At 40.9% G+C, this 14,747-nt stretch overlaps 1 protein-coding gene across 4 annotated transcripts in view; it reads left to right on the forward strand.

Annotated features, from left to right (window-relative positions):
- The first annotated feature begins 2,395 nt into the window (after nucleotides 1–2,395).
- Nucleotides 2,396–14,747, forward strand: part of ADGRG2 (adhesion G protein-coupled receptor G2) — a 59,034-nt gene continuing 46,682 nt past the window's right edge. For all 4 annotated transcript variants that reach the window (XM_032208079.1, XM_032208080.1, XM_032208081.1 and 1 more), the window contains exons 1-2: nucleotides 2,396–2,452; nucleotides 14,332–14,450. In XM_032208079.1, coding sequence (XP_032063970.1) covers nucleotides 14,333–14,450 — 118 coding nt within the window. In that variant the 5' untranslated portion in view covers nucleotides 2,396–2,452; nucleotide 14,332. The remainder of the gene's footprint in view (nucleotides 2,453–14,331; nucleotides 14,451–14,747) is intronic.

Below are 14,747 nucleotides of genomic sequence, written 5' to 3' on the forward strand. Positions count from 1 at the left end.
TTTTTTTTCTACTGCCTGAGACATGAATTACATGGCTAGAACAAGTCCCATTTGCATACATAAATTATAAACATGAAACCAATGCTGCAATGGGATGTGTTACAGTTATGTCTTATGTCACTAGGAAACATATACACACACAAATAGAGAGGGATTTCTTTATAAAAAAAAAAAAAAAAAAAAAAAAAAAAAAAACATGCCAAACCAATTAGAAAGCATAATATGAGATTCTGATCATGATGAAGTTATTGGGAATTTAGCCACTTAACTTTGTTGGAGTCACTGTTGAGGTTTCTACATTTAATCCTCTTAACCAGAGGTGAAAAGTGCCTGAGCGGTCAAACCCTTGAAATCCACTTTTTAAGTGGCCAAACAAGGATACATGGACAAACTCATCTCAACACCAGTTCATTGTATCCTTACCCTCATTTTCAAGTTAGTCCCCTTTTGATCGGTAAATTTCATGAGAGTCTCCCAGCTCCAGGAACTTTGCTCAGCATGTAAGTAATATGATCATTTTGCCTGGGGAGAAAAGACTTGCTTGCTTCCCTCCAAGGGAGTATCATTCCCTCAAACCTGCGTATGTCACTTGCTGTTCCTAGTAAGCCAGTGTTCAGTGTTGCACAAGCCTACAATAAAGGAGGCATTGAGCAACCTGAATTAAGAGATTTTTTTTTTTTTTTTGGTGTGTGTGTGTTCTCTCATAAACATGAAAAAACTAACGGGACTGAAAAGTTCTTTATCCTTTAGTTATCCATGTTTGTGCCTTGGACCTGCTGTAGTCTACATTTTATTGGGAAGCGCATAGGAGTTTGTTTTCACCTTGTAAGTGACGCACCCAACATAGTCCTAGAACTGTAGGGCTGGAGTACTGGCATCTGAGTGAATGCTCATCGATTTCAGGGACTTCTTCAGTTAAGCACAGCTATAAAAATGCATTTGGGGAATTAAGTTCTTTACATAGTCCTGGGTCCTAGATCATTACCAATCAATTTTTTATTTTTTTCTGTATGTTACTGGATATTACCCAGTTTTATAAAATACACAGTTTAAATAAGCAATTTCAGATACAAATTAAGAAGAGTTTTTGTCTTTTACAAGTCACACAGTATTTTCCCCTAATAAATGGGCTTGATCTGAGTGGAGAGAAGGTATTTTGAGGCAATTCTTCTGCCTGCACTTACATTTCAGTGCCTGAAAATTCATCAGCTGGTTGATTTTTACCCAAAAGAACATGTTGTTTACCAGGGGTGTTGGATGGCCAGAGCCAGACTGACATTTATCTGTACACTGGTAGTTATTCACACAATAAGCAATACAGTAAACTTACTAAACATGCACTGACAGCATATAAGATGCCCAGGGGCAAATTGGGCTTCAGTTTCCAAGCTCATTCAACCTTCCAGCCTCTCTGTTGAAACACTGCTAAGCCACATTTGCAAAGCACACTGTTTGTGGATGTGTCAAAAGAGCACTGATGTAGAACCGCTAGGTTCTACCCTCTGCCAACAAACGGTGTCATCATACATCACACCCCTAGCAATACCTTCAGGCCAATTTTCTCCTCTTCCTTATTGACTTTGGACACCCAGGTGAGAAGTGAGGGAGACCTCATTCTCACAGGTGGTATGAGCTAGGACGAGATGAGATGGTATAAGCTAGGAGAGGAAAGCATGATGTACTTAAACATGCAAGGATCCCACTAGCCAAGGTACAGAAAGCAAATGCCTCCATTTTTTTTTCCTTTGTGAGGAACCACCAAAGCACTGGGCTTGAGCTCCATTAGAAACTGATAGAAAGGGACTCCTAAGCCTGAAAGAACACCCCAGACCCAGGCAAAATGAAACATGCCTCTGTCTCACCCCAGCTCTATGTTGCATATATGTCTCTATGAAATCCTGCTCCCCCCATGGACTCATCACACCCTGCATCCTCGGGAACATCTACTGTCCATGGAGTTTGTAGATGTTGCCCCTTTCTGTTCCTCAATATAACCGAATAAGACCTGTTTTCCCCAAAAGCTCCAGCCTTTCCCTAAAAAGGTGCAGTGCGAGCCAGGCTTCACCCCAAAAACAAGAGGGAGGTGGAGACCCACAGCCAGGGGGGGACCTTGGCGCAGTTTACCCCGAGGGGCAACCCGTGTCCTCCCCTCACGGGGCTGGCCGTGGAGCCCCGCCGTGCCCCCGCCGCCTCCCCTCAGCTACGTGCCGGGCTCCCCGGCTCCCTCCCGGCCTCTCTCAGCACCTCCCTCGCCTGCCTCCGCCCCCCGGCCGCGGCCAGCGGCTGCCCCGAGCTGCCGGGGCCGGCCGCGGAGCCTCTAGCGCCGGGAGCCTGAGCGGGCAGGGCGGCGGCGCTGGGCGGTGGGACGGGACACCACAGGACGGGACGACACGATACGATACGACACGACACGACACGGGACGGGACGATACGGGCGGTCCCCCGGGGCCAGGTGAGCTCGGCTGGGCACCGGCAGAGCGGCGGCTGCGGGGGTGGGGGTCGCGCCGCGCCGAGGGGAGACGGGTTGGGGACATCGGGGGAGTTTTGGGGGACATTTGGGGATCATTCGGGGGCGTTTGGGGAACGTTGGGGGCTGTTGGGGGAACGTTGGGGCCATTGGGAACGTTTGGGGAATGTTGGGGCAGGGAGGGTGAGGGTTAGCAGGTGGGTGCGGGCAGGGGGTGTAGTGGCAGGATGGCTCCCGCCTGCTGCCCACCCCAAAATTTAACGCAGCGAGGAGATCGGTGGAGATGGAGACCGGAGAGGCATTCGTGTGAGCCCCAAAGCCGGTCATTTGGGCTGGCGCCTCGGTAGGGTTTGAGTGCGGTTTATGGTAAAGAGCCCTCCTAAAGGGCTGCGTTTCTAGGCTGGGTCGCGCTTTCAGAGGCACCTGTTGTGCACGACAGCCCTTTTTTAGGTCTTTTTTTTTGCCCATTTAGACCGAGTGAGGAATGATCAGTGTGCTGGTAGCGTCCTTTCCTGGCTGCGTCGGTTTTTGCTTTGCTTTGTGAACATATAGGTTCTGTCACTCACGGGCGGCATTTATAACAGCACCGAACGCTGCTGCCTTCACCGCCTGATTGCTTTTCATTGATTTACATGAAGGCGCTGGAGAAGTGTTTGTAAACTAATTCACTAGCCCTCTGATGGCATGCCCGTCCAGCAAATCAAAAGTGTGATTGAGCAAGCCTGGGCTCGTTTGGACTTACGTGGGATCGGCAATAGTCATGCTGAAGACATGGTAGAATGAGCTTCCATGTGGGCCAGAGGAGAGTTTACAACCTTTGGCATGCAGGTTTAAGTGTTGTTCAGCCCCAAGGCAAATTACGTGGGTCTTTAGCTCTGTCACTTGTGCGGATTGTTGGCATTGCACGTCTCTACGCAAAGTACGGCTTCATCCCTTTGCTGGCATAAACTAACAGCGTACATCATCATTACAAGACAGCTGCTCAAGCTGATCTTCCTGTTCTTAAGCTTTCAATTTATGGCTTCAGCCGTTTCTTCCTAAAGATGGAAAGTATACTTCTGTAAATGTTCACAGGAGTGGAATGAGCAGGATTGGGTCCTGCGGGGGGTGACCTGGAAATGCGTGTGTTGAATTAAACTAAAGAACAGCAAACATCTCTCTGCTTAGGAGGGTCTCTGAGTGGTTGTCTTCATGAAGGAAGCATGCATAACTTGTCAATAAAAACAAACTCAAATGTAAAATGCTTTGAAAGAAGATGCAGGCAGAAATTGTGTGTAAAGGGTTTCTGCTCAGACATGAACTAGTGCCACTGCAATTTTCAACTTACACTACAAGTTAGGAGTATTATTTCTACAGTGGCAGTCAAAAATCAAGCAAACTAATGCTAGTAGTATCTTAGTTTTACTTTAATATCTTAAGGTAATTCCATAGATCAGATGACATTTGCAAGCAAGATTTTTCTTCAGTGCCATCCAAATTTAATGTTAAGCCTGTATTCCTAATATATCAACAGAAATGGTCTGTAATTAGAGCCAGCTGGAGAGAAATAAAGGACTAAATTCAAATTCTCAAGTTAATTGCTCGGTTTATACAGTTAGAGCAATGAATACTTGTAGTCAGGTCATCCACTAATAACAGTAGAGTATTGGTGGATTCAGGAGAGATTTGGACTCCATGAGAGAATAACTGTTGTTAAATTTTGACAATTTTTAATTCTTAATAAGTATTATGATCAGTGTCCTTAACAGAGCATGACTTTAATATTTTCAATGGAATGCTAGGTTAGCTTATTTGAAGGCCAAAGTCAGGATAGACCATAGAATTAGTCTCATTGACTTCAACTGAAGAATGGGAATGAATAGGGTATGCTATACTTGGCCTGAGCTGTGAGCTTTCTGATAAATGGTAAGTCCGATAGTTTTGTTATGCCTAGGTGAATGTGTTATGTGTTATGCCTAGAGAATAACAATTTGTTGCAGAGCGCTGGTAGGTGCTACTCATCTTGTGAACAAGAACGGAGTGAAGTGAAACATTTCAGGTTTATCAGGCAGGTGCTCATGACTAAGCGGGTCTTCTTTCCAGTGATACGTTCCTGGTGGAATGGCAGTTTGGAAAGGATCTGTATTTGCTGTGTGAAAAGACAGACTTATATAAATTATATGGTAATTAGCAGGACTCAATTGCTTAGGAGTCTTGCATTTCTTTTGTGCCAAAATATCTTTGAAACTTATTGTTGTTCAGGGTGGATGAAGAACCCTTTGTAGTTGCCATTAAGTCAAAGACCAAAGAAAAAGGGATCTCTGCCTCCTCCCTGCCTGAGTCACATGGATTTGTCTCCAGCTGTGACTTGAACACGGTGTATATGCCACAGGTGCGCAAGCTCTGAGTGTTGCTTACATCAGCCTCAGGACGGTTTCATTTCAGGTAATATGTAGTGAAACTAACACAAGATTTTGGAAGTGTATGTGGCAGCTTAAGTTCCAGCCTCAGTCTTTTCTGTTTTATCTGTGGGTGGTGGAGCCTAGAAATCAGTTTGCTGTTTGATGTAGCAGCTGTTTTTCAGCTTGTGCCTTATTAATGCAGTGGTTCTTGTTCTTCCATTCTAGGTTCTCTTCTGCAGACTGTTGAAATAGTGTTCTTGATATATCACAGAGAAAAAAAAAAAAAAAAAGAAGAAAAAAACTAGTTTGGGACACAATTTACATATTTTTATTTGTTTTAACAGAAAAATGTAGAAAGTCGGTTGTGCTAGATGAGACAATGTATGGAAAAGAAATAGTTTATGAAGTCTTCTAATCTATTTAAAATACTTTTTCACTCCATAGAATTTAGAGAAAATAATTAGAATTTATCACATTATTTCTGTTTTCTGAAGTTTGCATGAGTATGTCTGTTGACGTCTTAGTTGCCAAAAGAGAAGAGCCACTCACAGCGGAAGCATTATGTATGTTCTCATTTATGGCATTCCTTAAAAGAGTCATTGAAGATTTAAGGCCAGAAAATACATCAGTAGGTTTGCCAGAAGCTGTCACATTTGACAAGATAAGAGACATTCAGAAACAGTACAAGTAGTGAGAAAATGAGCAGTGTAGGTGTGCTGATTACAGGAACGTTACTGTGCACGTGTTACAAAACCCAACGTCTTTTTCCTGATGTTTTAGTGTTTTAGATATTCTCTTAAAAATCTCTTTTATACTTTTAGAGAATAAATCACTGTGGTTGTCTAGATTTATTAGTCTTCTGGGCATGCCTGATTGTGAAAGTTGCCAAGTTCCACATTTAATTTTTGACTTCCCCACCAGACTTCGAATATCTTTGTTTCTTTTGCACCAAATTAATTATATGGACATAAGTTGACTGAATGGGTTTCTGATAATGTACTACAATACATCAAGTTTTGAAGTCTAGGGGACTTTGTTCCTTCATTACTTATTCATAGCATAGTCCAAGTACTCATATAACTTGAATTTAAAATTGCATTTTTTTTCTTATCTGTGTTTCAGCAAGTCAGCATTGTGGTTAGGGTGGTTTATTTGTAAGAAGGCTAATCGCATTTTTATAGAAGTGGTGACGGTGAAAGAAGCCATGTGGAGTGTAAAAAGTAAATTTTCGAAGCTGATGTGTAAGTGGGGGCTGAAGACAGAAATGGTGCTGGTTTAAATCAGTTTGAAGTCTCTTTGAAATCAACAGCTTCTGTTGTCTGACTGCTTTCAAGTCTTCAGGAGTTGATTAGGATTGCCTAACTTGTATCAGCTGTATTGGCTGATACTTTGGTTCCTGAAGGGAACAACCACAGGGCTCTGAGCTCTGTAGACTTACATGGTACCCTAAGGAGGAGCCTAAGGTGTTAAGGCTTAACCCCATTTCATAGAATGTCTTAATAGAGGACCCCAAAATATTTACCCCACATGAAGAAAGAGGTGCCAAAGTTCCTTGTGCTGCACAGGATACTGATACCATATTCCCAAGCAGAGTTGTAGTAGGGCTCTGGAAGATGCTTGCTTCAGTGCATCCATCTTTAAAAAATGTTGAGCTTTATTACTCTGATACAAACTATGCATTTTGGCCATTGGGCTGTTGATTAAAACAGGCTGAGAAGTGTTATTTATTTATTTTAAGAAAAATAAAAACATAAAAGAAAATAACAACAAAACACAAAACAACAAAACAAAAGAACAAAAACCCTCCAGCAAGCGTTGTGCTCTTTAGTTTCCAAAGAGATTTTAACAGCTCCAATGGCATGGTCCTGGAGACCTGTTAAGTCGATAAAACAAAGTTCAGGATGAAATTACAATCTCATTTCTTTATTGGACATTTTGAGGGGTGATGCTGTTATGCAGGCTGGTAGAACGTAGCAAGGAGAATAAGGAAGGAAAATGTGTAAATTTAGCAGAAACAACTGTTTCATTTCTTTCCCTCACTTACAGTTATCTGAAAGAAACTTGCAGATTTTATTTTCTAAGAGTAGGAAAGTTGAAAGCATGAGCTGAAGTCATCTTCCTGTCATCCCTGGCCCTCACTTGACTCCTTACGGTCTGCTTGCTTTGTTCAGTGGCTTGAACAGTCTGGCTTTAGAAAAGTCTTTGTCCTTCCCTCTTTTCCTTCCATCAAATTCAAGTTCTGTTACTGAATAGGAAGGTTTTGCAAAACTGTATTTGTCTTGTTTTCAATGCCAAGATCTTTGTACACTCTTCCTCATCCCTTTTACTGGCGTGGCTCAAGGTATATCCTTAGCATTCCTTTAATCTTTTTCTGTGTGCCAATTTAAACATAGCCTTGTAATTTTTTTACAACTTTTCTAGCTTGCTTTGTTCTACTTACAGTCTTTAACTCTGCAGAACACTTTTTTTTTCTCCCATGAAACCTATATACTGTACTCCATACTGCAATGTATTACTAATGCAAATGTAAACTTAACTCGTCTGCAGCTGAAGCAACCGGACCTGTGACAAATTAACTACTTTATCACATCTCTGCTTGTCGTACTTCATCCGTACTTTGGAAACTCTTTGAAGTACAAACCTGCTTAGGTATTGTCACTGAAGGGCTTTTTCGTTTGCTCTAGGAGGTTTAATAGACTGCACAGATAATACTGTTCTCTTAAGGGAGTACACAGAGTAGAAGAGGATTTCCTGGAGAGTGTAGAACTTTTATACAGGCTAGGAAGAGGCCTCTTGCATATCTCCAGGGTATGAGGAAATTAAACATTGCCACACTGGGTAAAAGAGAGCAAGGCAGTTGCTTGAAGTTGTCCCCTGATCCATTTTTGGGCTATATAAGATGAGACAAGTTAATGTAAGAGACAATTAAGGACCTAAAGTGCTTTATGGCACTGAATGCCATCATGGAGAGCCATCCGTAGGGTGTTACACTCATGAATCCACTTACATAAAATATAATGATTAAGCTTACACTTTTACACAAGTATAAGGGGAGAACTCTGAGTGTAACTGAGGGCAGACCTTGGCTTACACAGCTTTGTATTAGTAAAATAAATAAATAAATAAAATCTTTCTAATACCAATATCCTGCAGCAGAGCAAAGACTAACTAAAAGAATGGATTTCTCCAAGCATTTTTCCTCCCATGCACTTCTGTTAAGAAACGAACTACAGAGTTACAAGTTCTACAGAGAGCCAGTGTGTGTAACCAAGCAGCTTGCTGCGCTCTGTAAGCCAATTTACGAAAAAGTAAAAGATTAAATACATTTGAAAGGAGTAAAGGTTCGTGTCATGAGGACTTGTTTGGAGATTCCTTGAGCTGTCTCTTCTCATTACCATTGCAGTTTTAGCAAAAGCTGATGTTCTGAACGAAGTGATTGGATTTCGTAGAACACAATATGCCTGACTTTATAAACTTTGATAAATACTGAAGAGAATTAGTGAAAAACAAACTATTGTCAGAGAGTAATAATCCTATTACTGTCTTCTGGAAAAATGCATTTAATAAAACACCAAACACCTGGAACTACATTTTTAAATCGATGGTGCTACTTCTGCTCTTAAGTTGGTGGATGCTATATGTGCCAAAATTCACAGTGACATAAGACTTTCCAACATAGCGTCCTCCCTATTACATCTAATTTGCTCCTGCCAAAATTTAAAAATAACATAGAAACTTTACTACATTTTGGTTCCAGTCTGGAAAGTATAAGGGGTTGATGGAAGAAGTCTGTAGTCTTCTGTTTCTGAAAGTAATTAAAGGCAGTAAGAAGTTCTCAGACCTGGGCAATATGATGTTTCTTTGGCTCTTTTCTGCCTTTTATCACCTGGTAAAGATTTGAATAATGCAGACTGTCAAAAGAACAGGCAGAATCTTAACGTTGATTTTTAGTGTATCATGGAATGGTTTGGGTTGGGAGGGACCATAAGGATCACCCAGTTCCAACCCCCTGCCATGGGCAGGGACACCTCCCACCAGACCAGGCTGCCCAAAGCCCCATCGAGCCTGGCCTTGAGCACCTCCAGGGATGGGGCATCCACAGCTTCTCTGGGCAGCCTGTGTCAGTGCCTCACCACCCTCAGAGTGAAGAATATATTCCTAAGATCTAACCTAAATCTACCCTCTTTCAGTTTAAAGCCATTCCCCCTTCTCCTATCCCTACACCCCCTGACCAAGAGTCCCTCCCCAGCTTTCCTGTAGCTCCCTTTAGGTACTAGAAGGCCACTGTAAGGTTTCCCTAGAGCCTTCTTTTCTCCAGGCTGAACAACCTCAGTTCTCTCAGCCTCCTCCTCAACAGACATTTCTATTTAGTAAATTCATTTTTTAAAAACCCAAGATCTTAATAGAGGGTATCTGTGCAAGTAGGCAAATTGGGCCCCAGTGACTATGGATGAAATAAGTGTGATTTGAACAAAACAGCCTGAGGTGGACAGCCTAGTCAGAAGTAAATGACTGATTGCTTTGGGCTATAATTTCCAACATGAGTTTCTGTTACCAACAGTTTATGCGTTGGCTGTGAGAACCTACTCTGGCTAAAGCTTAGCACGAGAGAACCAACAGCTTATTGCATTTTAACAACTGCCAATAAATAGATATATTCATCAAGCAGTGTAAAATGTGAATGTCATTTTCAAAAGCTGGCTTAACGGAGTACAATACGGTGCAAGCAGCTGTATTTTTATGCCTTTAAGCCTATAGAAAACCTAACACAAGGCAAGAAGTGGTTGAAGGAAGGCCGGGTATCCCCACAGGTCACTGCGGGTGCAGACTTGGAAAGCAGCCCAAGTTTCTCCTGCTGCATGCTGCGTGGAGCTGCGCCAGGCAGCCACCCTGGAGGCTGGTTGCAGATGCTTGGCCCCCATCTCCTCTGCCTTCCCGCTGGGCTCTCAGCATGCCTGCTTTCCTGGGGCACCTCTGAGCCCTCTTCGAGGTGTGTGCCTGTGACTGACTGGTGAGCTGAAGTGCTTGCAAAACATCAGCTACAAGTAGTGCTACCTACCTTTCAGAGGTACAAAGGTGGGTACAGCAGAGTGATGCCTTACGGGGCTTGGTTTTAGCAATTTTCTTTGCCTACTCTCATAAGTTGCTCTTAGCTTACGACCTTCATGGCCCTATTTTGCCTATCCATCTGCAGCAGGCTCGCTGACACAGTGCTTGTCCTGGTCAGTCTGTTAGATTTCAGTAACAGCTCCTGCAGAAACTGTGCTCCTTAGGCAGGCAAAACTCCCATCGTGTTGAAGGACGATGCCATCAGAAAGCTAATAAAATAGCATGACATAAGGCAGCTAACAGTAATGGTAAGAATACAGACGCCTCTGTAGACTTCTTGCTGGCTGTTTCCAGTACCCTCTGTAAGTTCTGGAGAGTGTGATGCCAATGCAAAACTGCAACTTGTAACACAACGTGCAAAACAACCATCTAAGTTTTCAAAGTGTGTTTATTTATTTATTTTAAGGAAAGGTCTTCCAATTCTGATGTCACTTTCAAATTAATGACAAGCTGTGATAAGTAGTCTGAAACCTGGGTACCAAGGCTACAAGCCTGTCGCTGGTCAAAATACAGCACTTTAAATGGAGAGGAAACAGGATGGAACAGATTTATACCTCAGTTCTTATTTCCTGCTTTCTGAATTTCTGAAAGTCATTGAATATTCTCTTCTACTTCAGGCAGTTAGCTCTTTGTAAATGCAAGTTGCGTAGTTGTTATTTGAGAATAGCAAGTGAGAAAGTTATGACAACCAGAAAGTTATGACAACATCTTTACCTGTGGTCTCTGTGTAGAATTCTTTCCCACATGTGGGTGGTTCAGTAGTTACACCCAGGAGCTGTTGCACTTGATTAGATTTGCTTGATTTCCAAGTGAAAATTTTTCTTCCTGCTGCTAAAACTAGGCAGATTCATGCTGGGCTTATGAGTCATACTCTATCAATCTATTGTAATGAACAATGAAATTGTTCGGTTATATGAATGAATGAAAAAATTGACTTACACCTGTCTATAATGTTCACAAATGTATATTTATGATGAATTTACTTTTTAGAATTAAGAGAATATCTTTAGAATCCCTGTACAAAGAGGGGATTAAAATAGGTTGAACAGAAACATGATGTCCAAACATTTTGGAATGTATTGCATGATCTCATTTCAATAGATGTGGTGAAATCCTACTTCACATCTTGCTTTAAAAAAAAGAACTCTCAAAGCTAGTAGGATCTTTTTTCTTCGATAGTGTGTCAACAAGATTGTTGCAAAAAAGAAAGCAGCACTAATGTCATTTCCTAACGTTTTTTTTTTTTTTTGTAGTAATTTTCACTAGACACTGGAACAAATAATGAGCTAGCACAAATGCTGAAGGTCTTTGAAAAAGTCAACCGAGCAGTGACCATGTCTGGATTTCCCTTTACATATTCATTCATTTTGCTCCTATCTGTCTGTTACTGCTTCCTGAGAGCATTAATTTGCATTCATAACTTTGAATAGCCTCAGAATTCTTGATATATTCTTGATTCTGTCAACAAGAATCTGTGCTTCTGTCCTCATTTATCTTTGCCAGGCCCATCTCAGGAAGTGCGAACAATGCCCAGAAAAAATAAACCCAACAAGGGGGATAAAAATCTAAATGTGCGGAAAGTATTTATTACATCCTTTCATTTAATCACTGGACAAATATTAGCAAAGTTCACTGTGGGATGCCTGAGTTAGAGTAAGGTCTGTTCAAACTCCTAAGGGCTACGGTGCATTCAGGGCAGATCTGGAATTAGAAACAGGGATTTCTTGGCTCCTACCCTCAAATTTGGATGCTTAGAATGAAGTCCTTTGTAGTGGGTGAGGCACTAAAGGGATTGCGTAAGGAGGTCTGCCAGACCAAACAGAGGGCATGCTTGAAGGTATGGAAGTAAACCTTTGTCCTAGTCATCTAATTTCATGTACATCTCTTTGCAGACCTGAGGCTTGAGGAAGAAAAGAGATGCAGAGACTGTAGTGGCATTCTGAGTCAGGATTATGTCGGATACAGGGCAAGAGTTTGCTTCGGTACTTACCAACACCAATTACTAAACTTGTAGGTGTTGAATATTATACACTGAGTATTTTTGGGCTCTGCGGTCAGTAAATTAAGTAGCAGAATTACACTAATGATCCTTAAAAACTGATAATAAAAAAATGTTATGCTTTAACATCTGTCGGATTCAAGTGTTTGTGACTGACAACGTCAAGGATGGTCCGTCTACGATACAATTTAAGAGTGTTAAAAGAAACACACAACTAAAAGCTGTGTGTACTTTCTCTGTTTACTCCCACTTCCCATTCTCATCTCAAATCAGGTCACTTCCAAGCAAAGCCAAGCTGCCCATCTATCCCTTCACTTTATGGGGAAATCTCTTCTTTAGTACGGTAACTATCTGTTCATGGTGATATGGTAGGACAACACCAATTCTAGTGTCACTTGTTTCTGCTGCTGAGAAATGAAGAATCGCAATGTGAATGGGACAGAAGAGCTTTATTAATAGATGATATTTAGGTGTTCAGGACAAGCTGAACACTGGTTTGGGAAATGCCTGATAGGATATGTTTCCTGCAAATCTTTACAAAGCCAGTTGGCTTCTGAAGTTTCTTGCTTTTTTTTTTTTTATTTTATTTTTGTCTGGTTTGGTCCATTCCTGCATAGAATTGTCCATGTTAGCTGTGTCCATTCTTTTAGCATACCATGTTTTTTCTCTCAGTTTTAGTATGCTTAATCTTTGTTTTCGTTTTATCAGGAGCATTTCTTCCTACTTATTAACATCTGCAGCACCCATGCAGATGTCATTCATGGTATTGCCACAATTTGACTTATTTCCTTAGAGTATTTCAGTTTTAAGTGTGGCATCCAGCATCTGCAAAATGGAAGCACTATGGTCACCATCTAGATCAGTCTGCTTCAATACAATCAGTATGATTTAACTTTTCTGCTAGAAATATCACCTACTGTGTAACTGGTGGAAACACTGGCTGGCAATAATGTTGCACAGTTCTAATTTTTATAAAGCCATTACTTTGTTTTCTGTGCTACGCTGTTATGTTTGTGTTATTTATTTGCATGTAATTTTAATCAATTTCCAAAGTGTTGATTACCTAGCAACTTCACTCACTTATTATTTCTCAGTTTATTCCCAAGGCACTTTACTTGGAGTGTTCAGCCCATAGTAACCATTTTAGGCTAATAAATATTTACGTTAATATAAAAGCTTGAAAAAAATCAGTTTAGCTCCAACCTTAGCATGAATTTACAACACCTGAAGGAATTCACAGTTCACGGTTCCCAAATAGAAGGAAACCTGTTGAAGCCTGATGTAGTATGTACAAAAATGCAATAAAGTTTACAGGTAGAATGACTGCAAACTTTTTTTCAGTGCTAATCAATACACTCATAAGTCCACTAAACTCACGAAGGCCAAATTAAACTTCTGATGTCATGCAGAATGCTCTGATCTGCCATAAAGCTGATACATCAAAGATGTATAATAAATATATAAAGTTTACTGCTTTACATTTATCTTAAGAATCAACCATTGCATCACTTGTACTATGAGTCTCTAAAATGCTTCATTAAAGAGCTAATGCATTCAAAAACCACATGAATGTTTCACTTACTGGTTCTTTCAGCATGCAAAATATCCAGAAAATGTACCTTTTTTTTGCAAGGATCTGACTAAAAATGTATCATTTCATAGAGTGTTGTATCTTATAGTAGGAGGCAGGTTCAGCACCATGTCCCACTGCTCACCTGAAGCAGCCATCCCTAGGAAGAGATGTGGAGGAACTGGGTTTTGATGATATACTGCAGGAATGTTCTGCACACAGTGACTTTTGAAGTTTTTAAATTTTTTGAGCTTTGCAGTAACTTTTTACTTTGAGAATGAGACGAGGATTGGGAATCAAAGTCTTGTGTGTTCCATAGGGATTCCCACTTTGGCTATTAAAGTGTCAGGTAATAGAACCTGTGGGTGGGGAACCAAAGACGTGCTTCCCATATACTTTCTGAGATTAACAAAGCTTTTGGAAAAGCTCCTCAGGCTATTTCTTCTGTGTTTGTTTTGTTTTGCTTGTGTTTTGCTTTTGTTTGTTTGTTTGTTTGCTTTTCAGATATTGAAAGCTTTACTTGTGGAAGGACTCATGGTTGTGATCTGATGTATTTGTGATTCTTCAGAGAATTAGAGCTTGAGTGTTTTGTTTCTTTTTCCTCCAGCAAGCAGATATTTCATTCCTGGTGACTTGCCAGCACTCTACAGAGTGTTTGTGTATTTGTGTACAATGTATGCCCAATAGTATAACAGTGTTGAAAAGATTGCACTCCTTGGTTGGAAACCAGGAGTCATTTGTCATGCTTGTGCACCTATGTTTTTTATAGTCACTGTGCTTAATTTATTCATTTTTTTTCTTCTAGAATGGTTGCCTGGGGAAAACAGCACTGCTGTGTTGGCAGAATACAGCACATTTTATTGAGATTCAGGATTGCTCTAGCAGTCCTTTTACTTCATTTGTTCCTGGCTACAGCAGGCAAAGGTAAGACACATTTTTCCTGATTCATCTAGTGTTGGTATTCCAAATGAGCAATGTTAGTCTTGGTGAGTGGGACTTCTGGATATATTCAGAACGGAACAAGTTTCTGCTCTTTTGAAATCAAAGGGAACAATTGTCATTAGCAAGAATTAAAACAATGCTCAGTTGGGATATACAAACCCTAAATTCACAGTATTTGTTTTCACAAGAAGTCATCAGTAGTAACTTATTTTGGTCTATGGATGAGGAAAGAATATAAATACAATACATGATAACAAGACAAACTACTTTCTTGCAATT

This window comes from Aythya fuligula, chromosome 1 (genome assembly GCF_009819795.1).
Source record: "Aythya fuligula isolate bAytFul2 chromosome 1, bAytFul2.pri, whole genome shotgun sequence".
Taxonomy (NCBI): Eukaryota; Metazoa; Chordata; class Aves; order Anseriformes; family Anatidae; genus Aythya; species Aythya fuligula.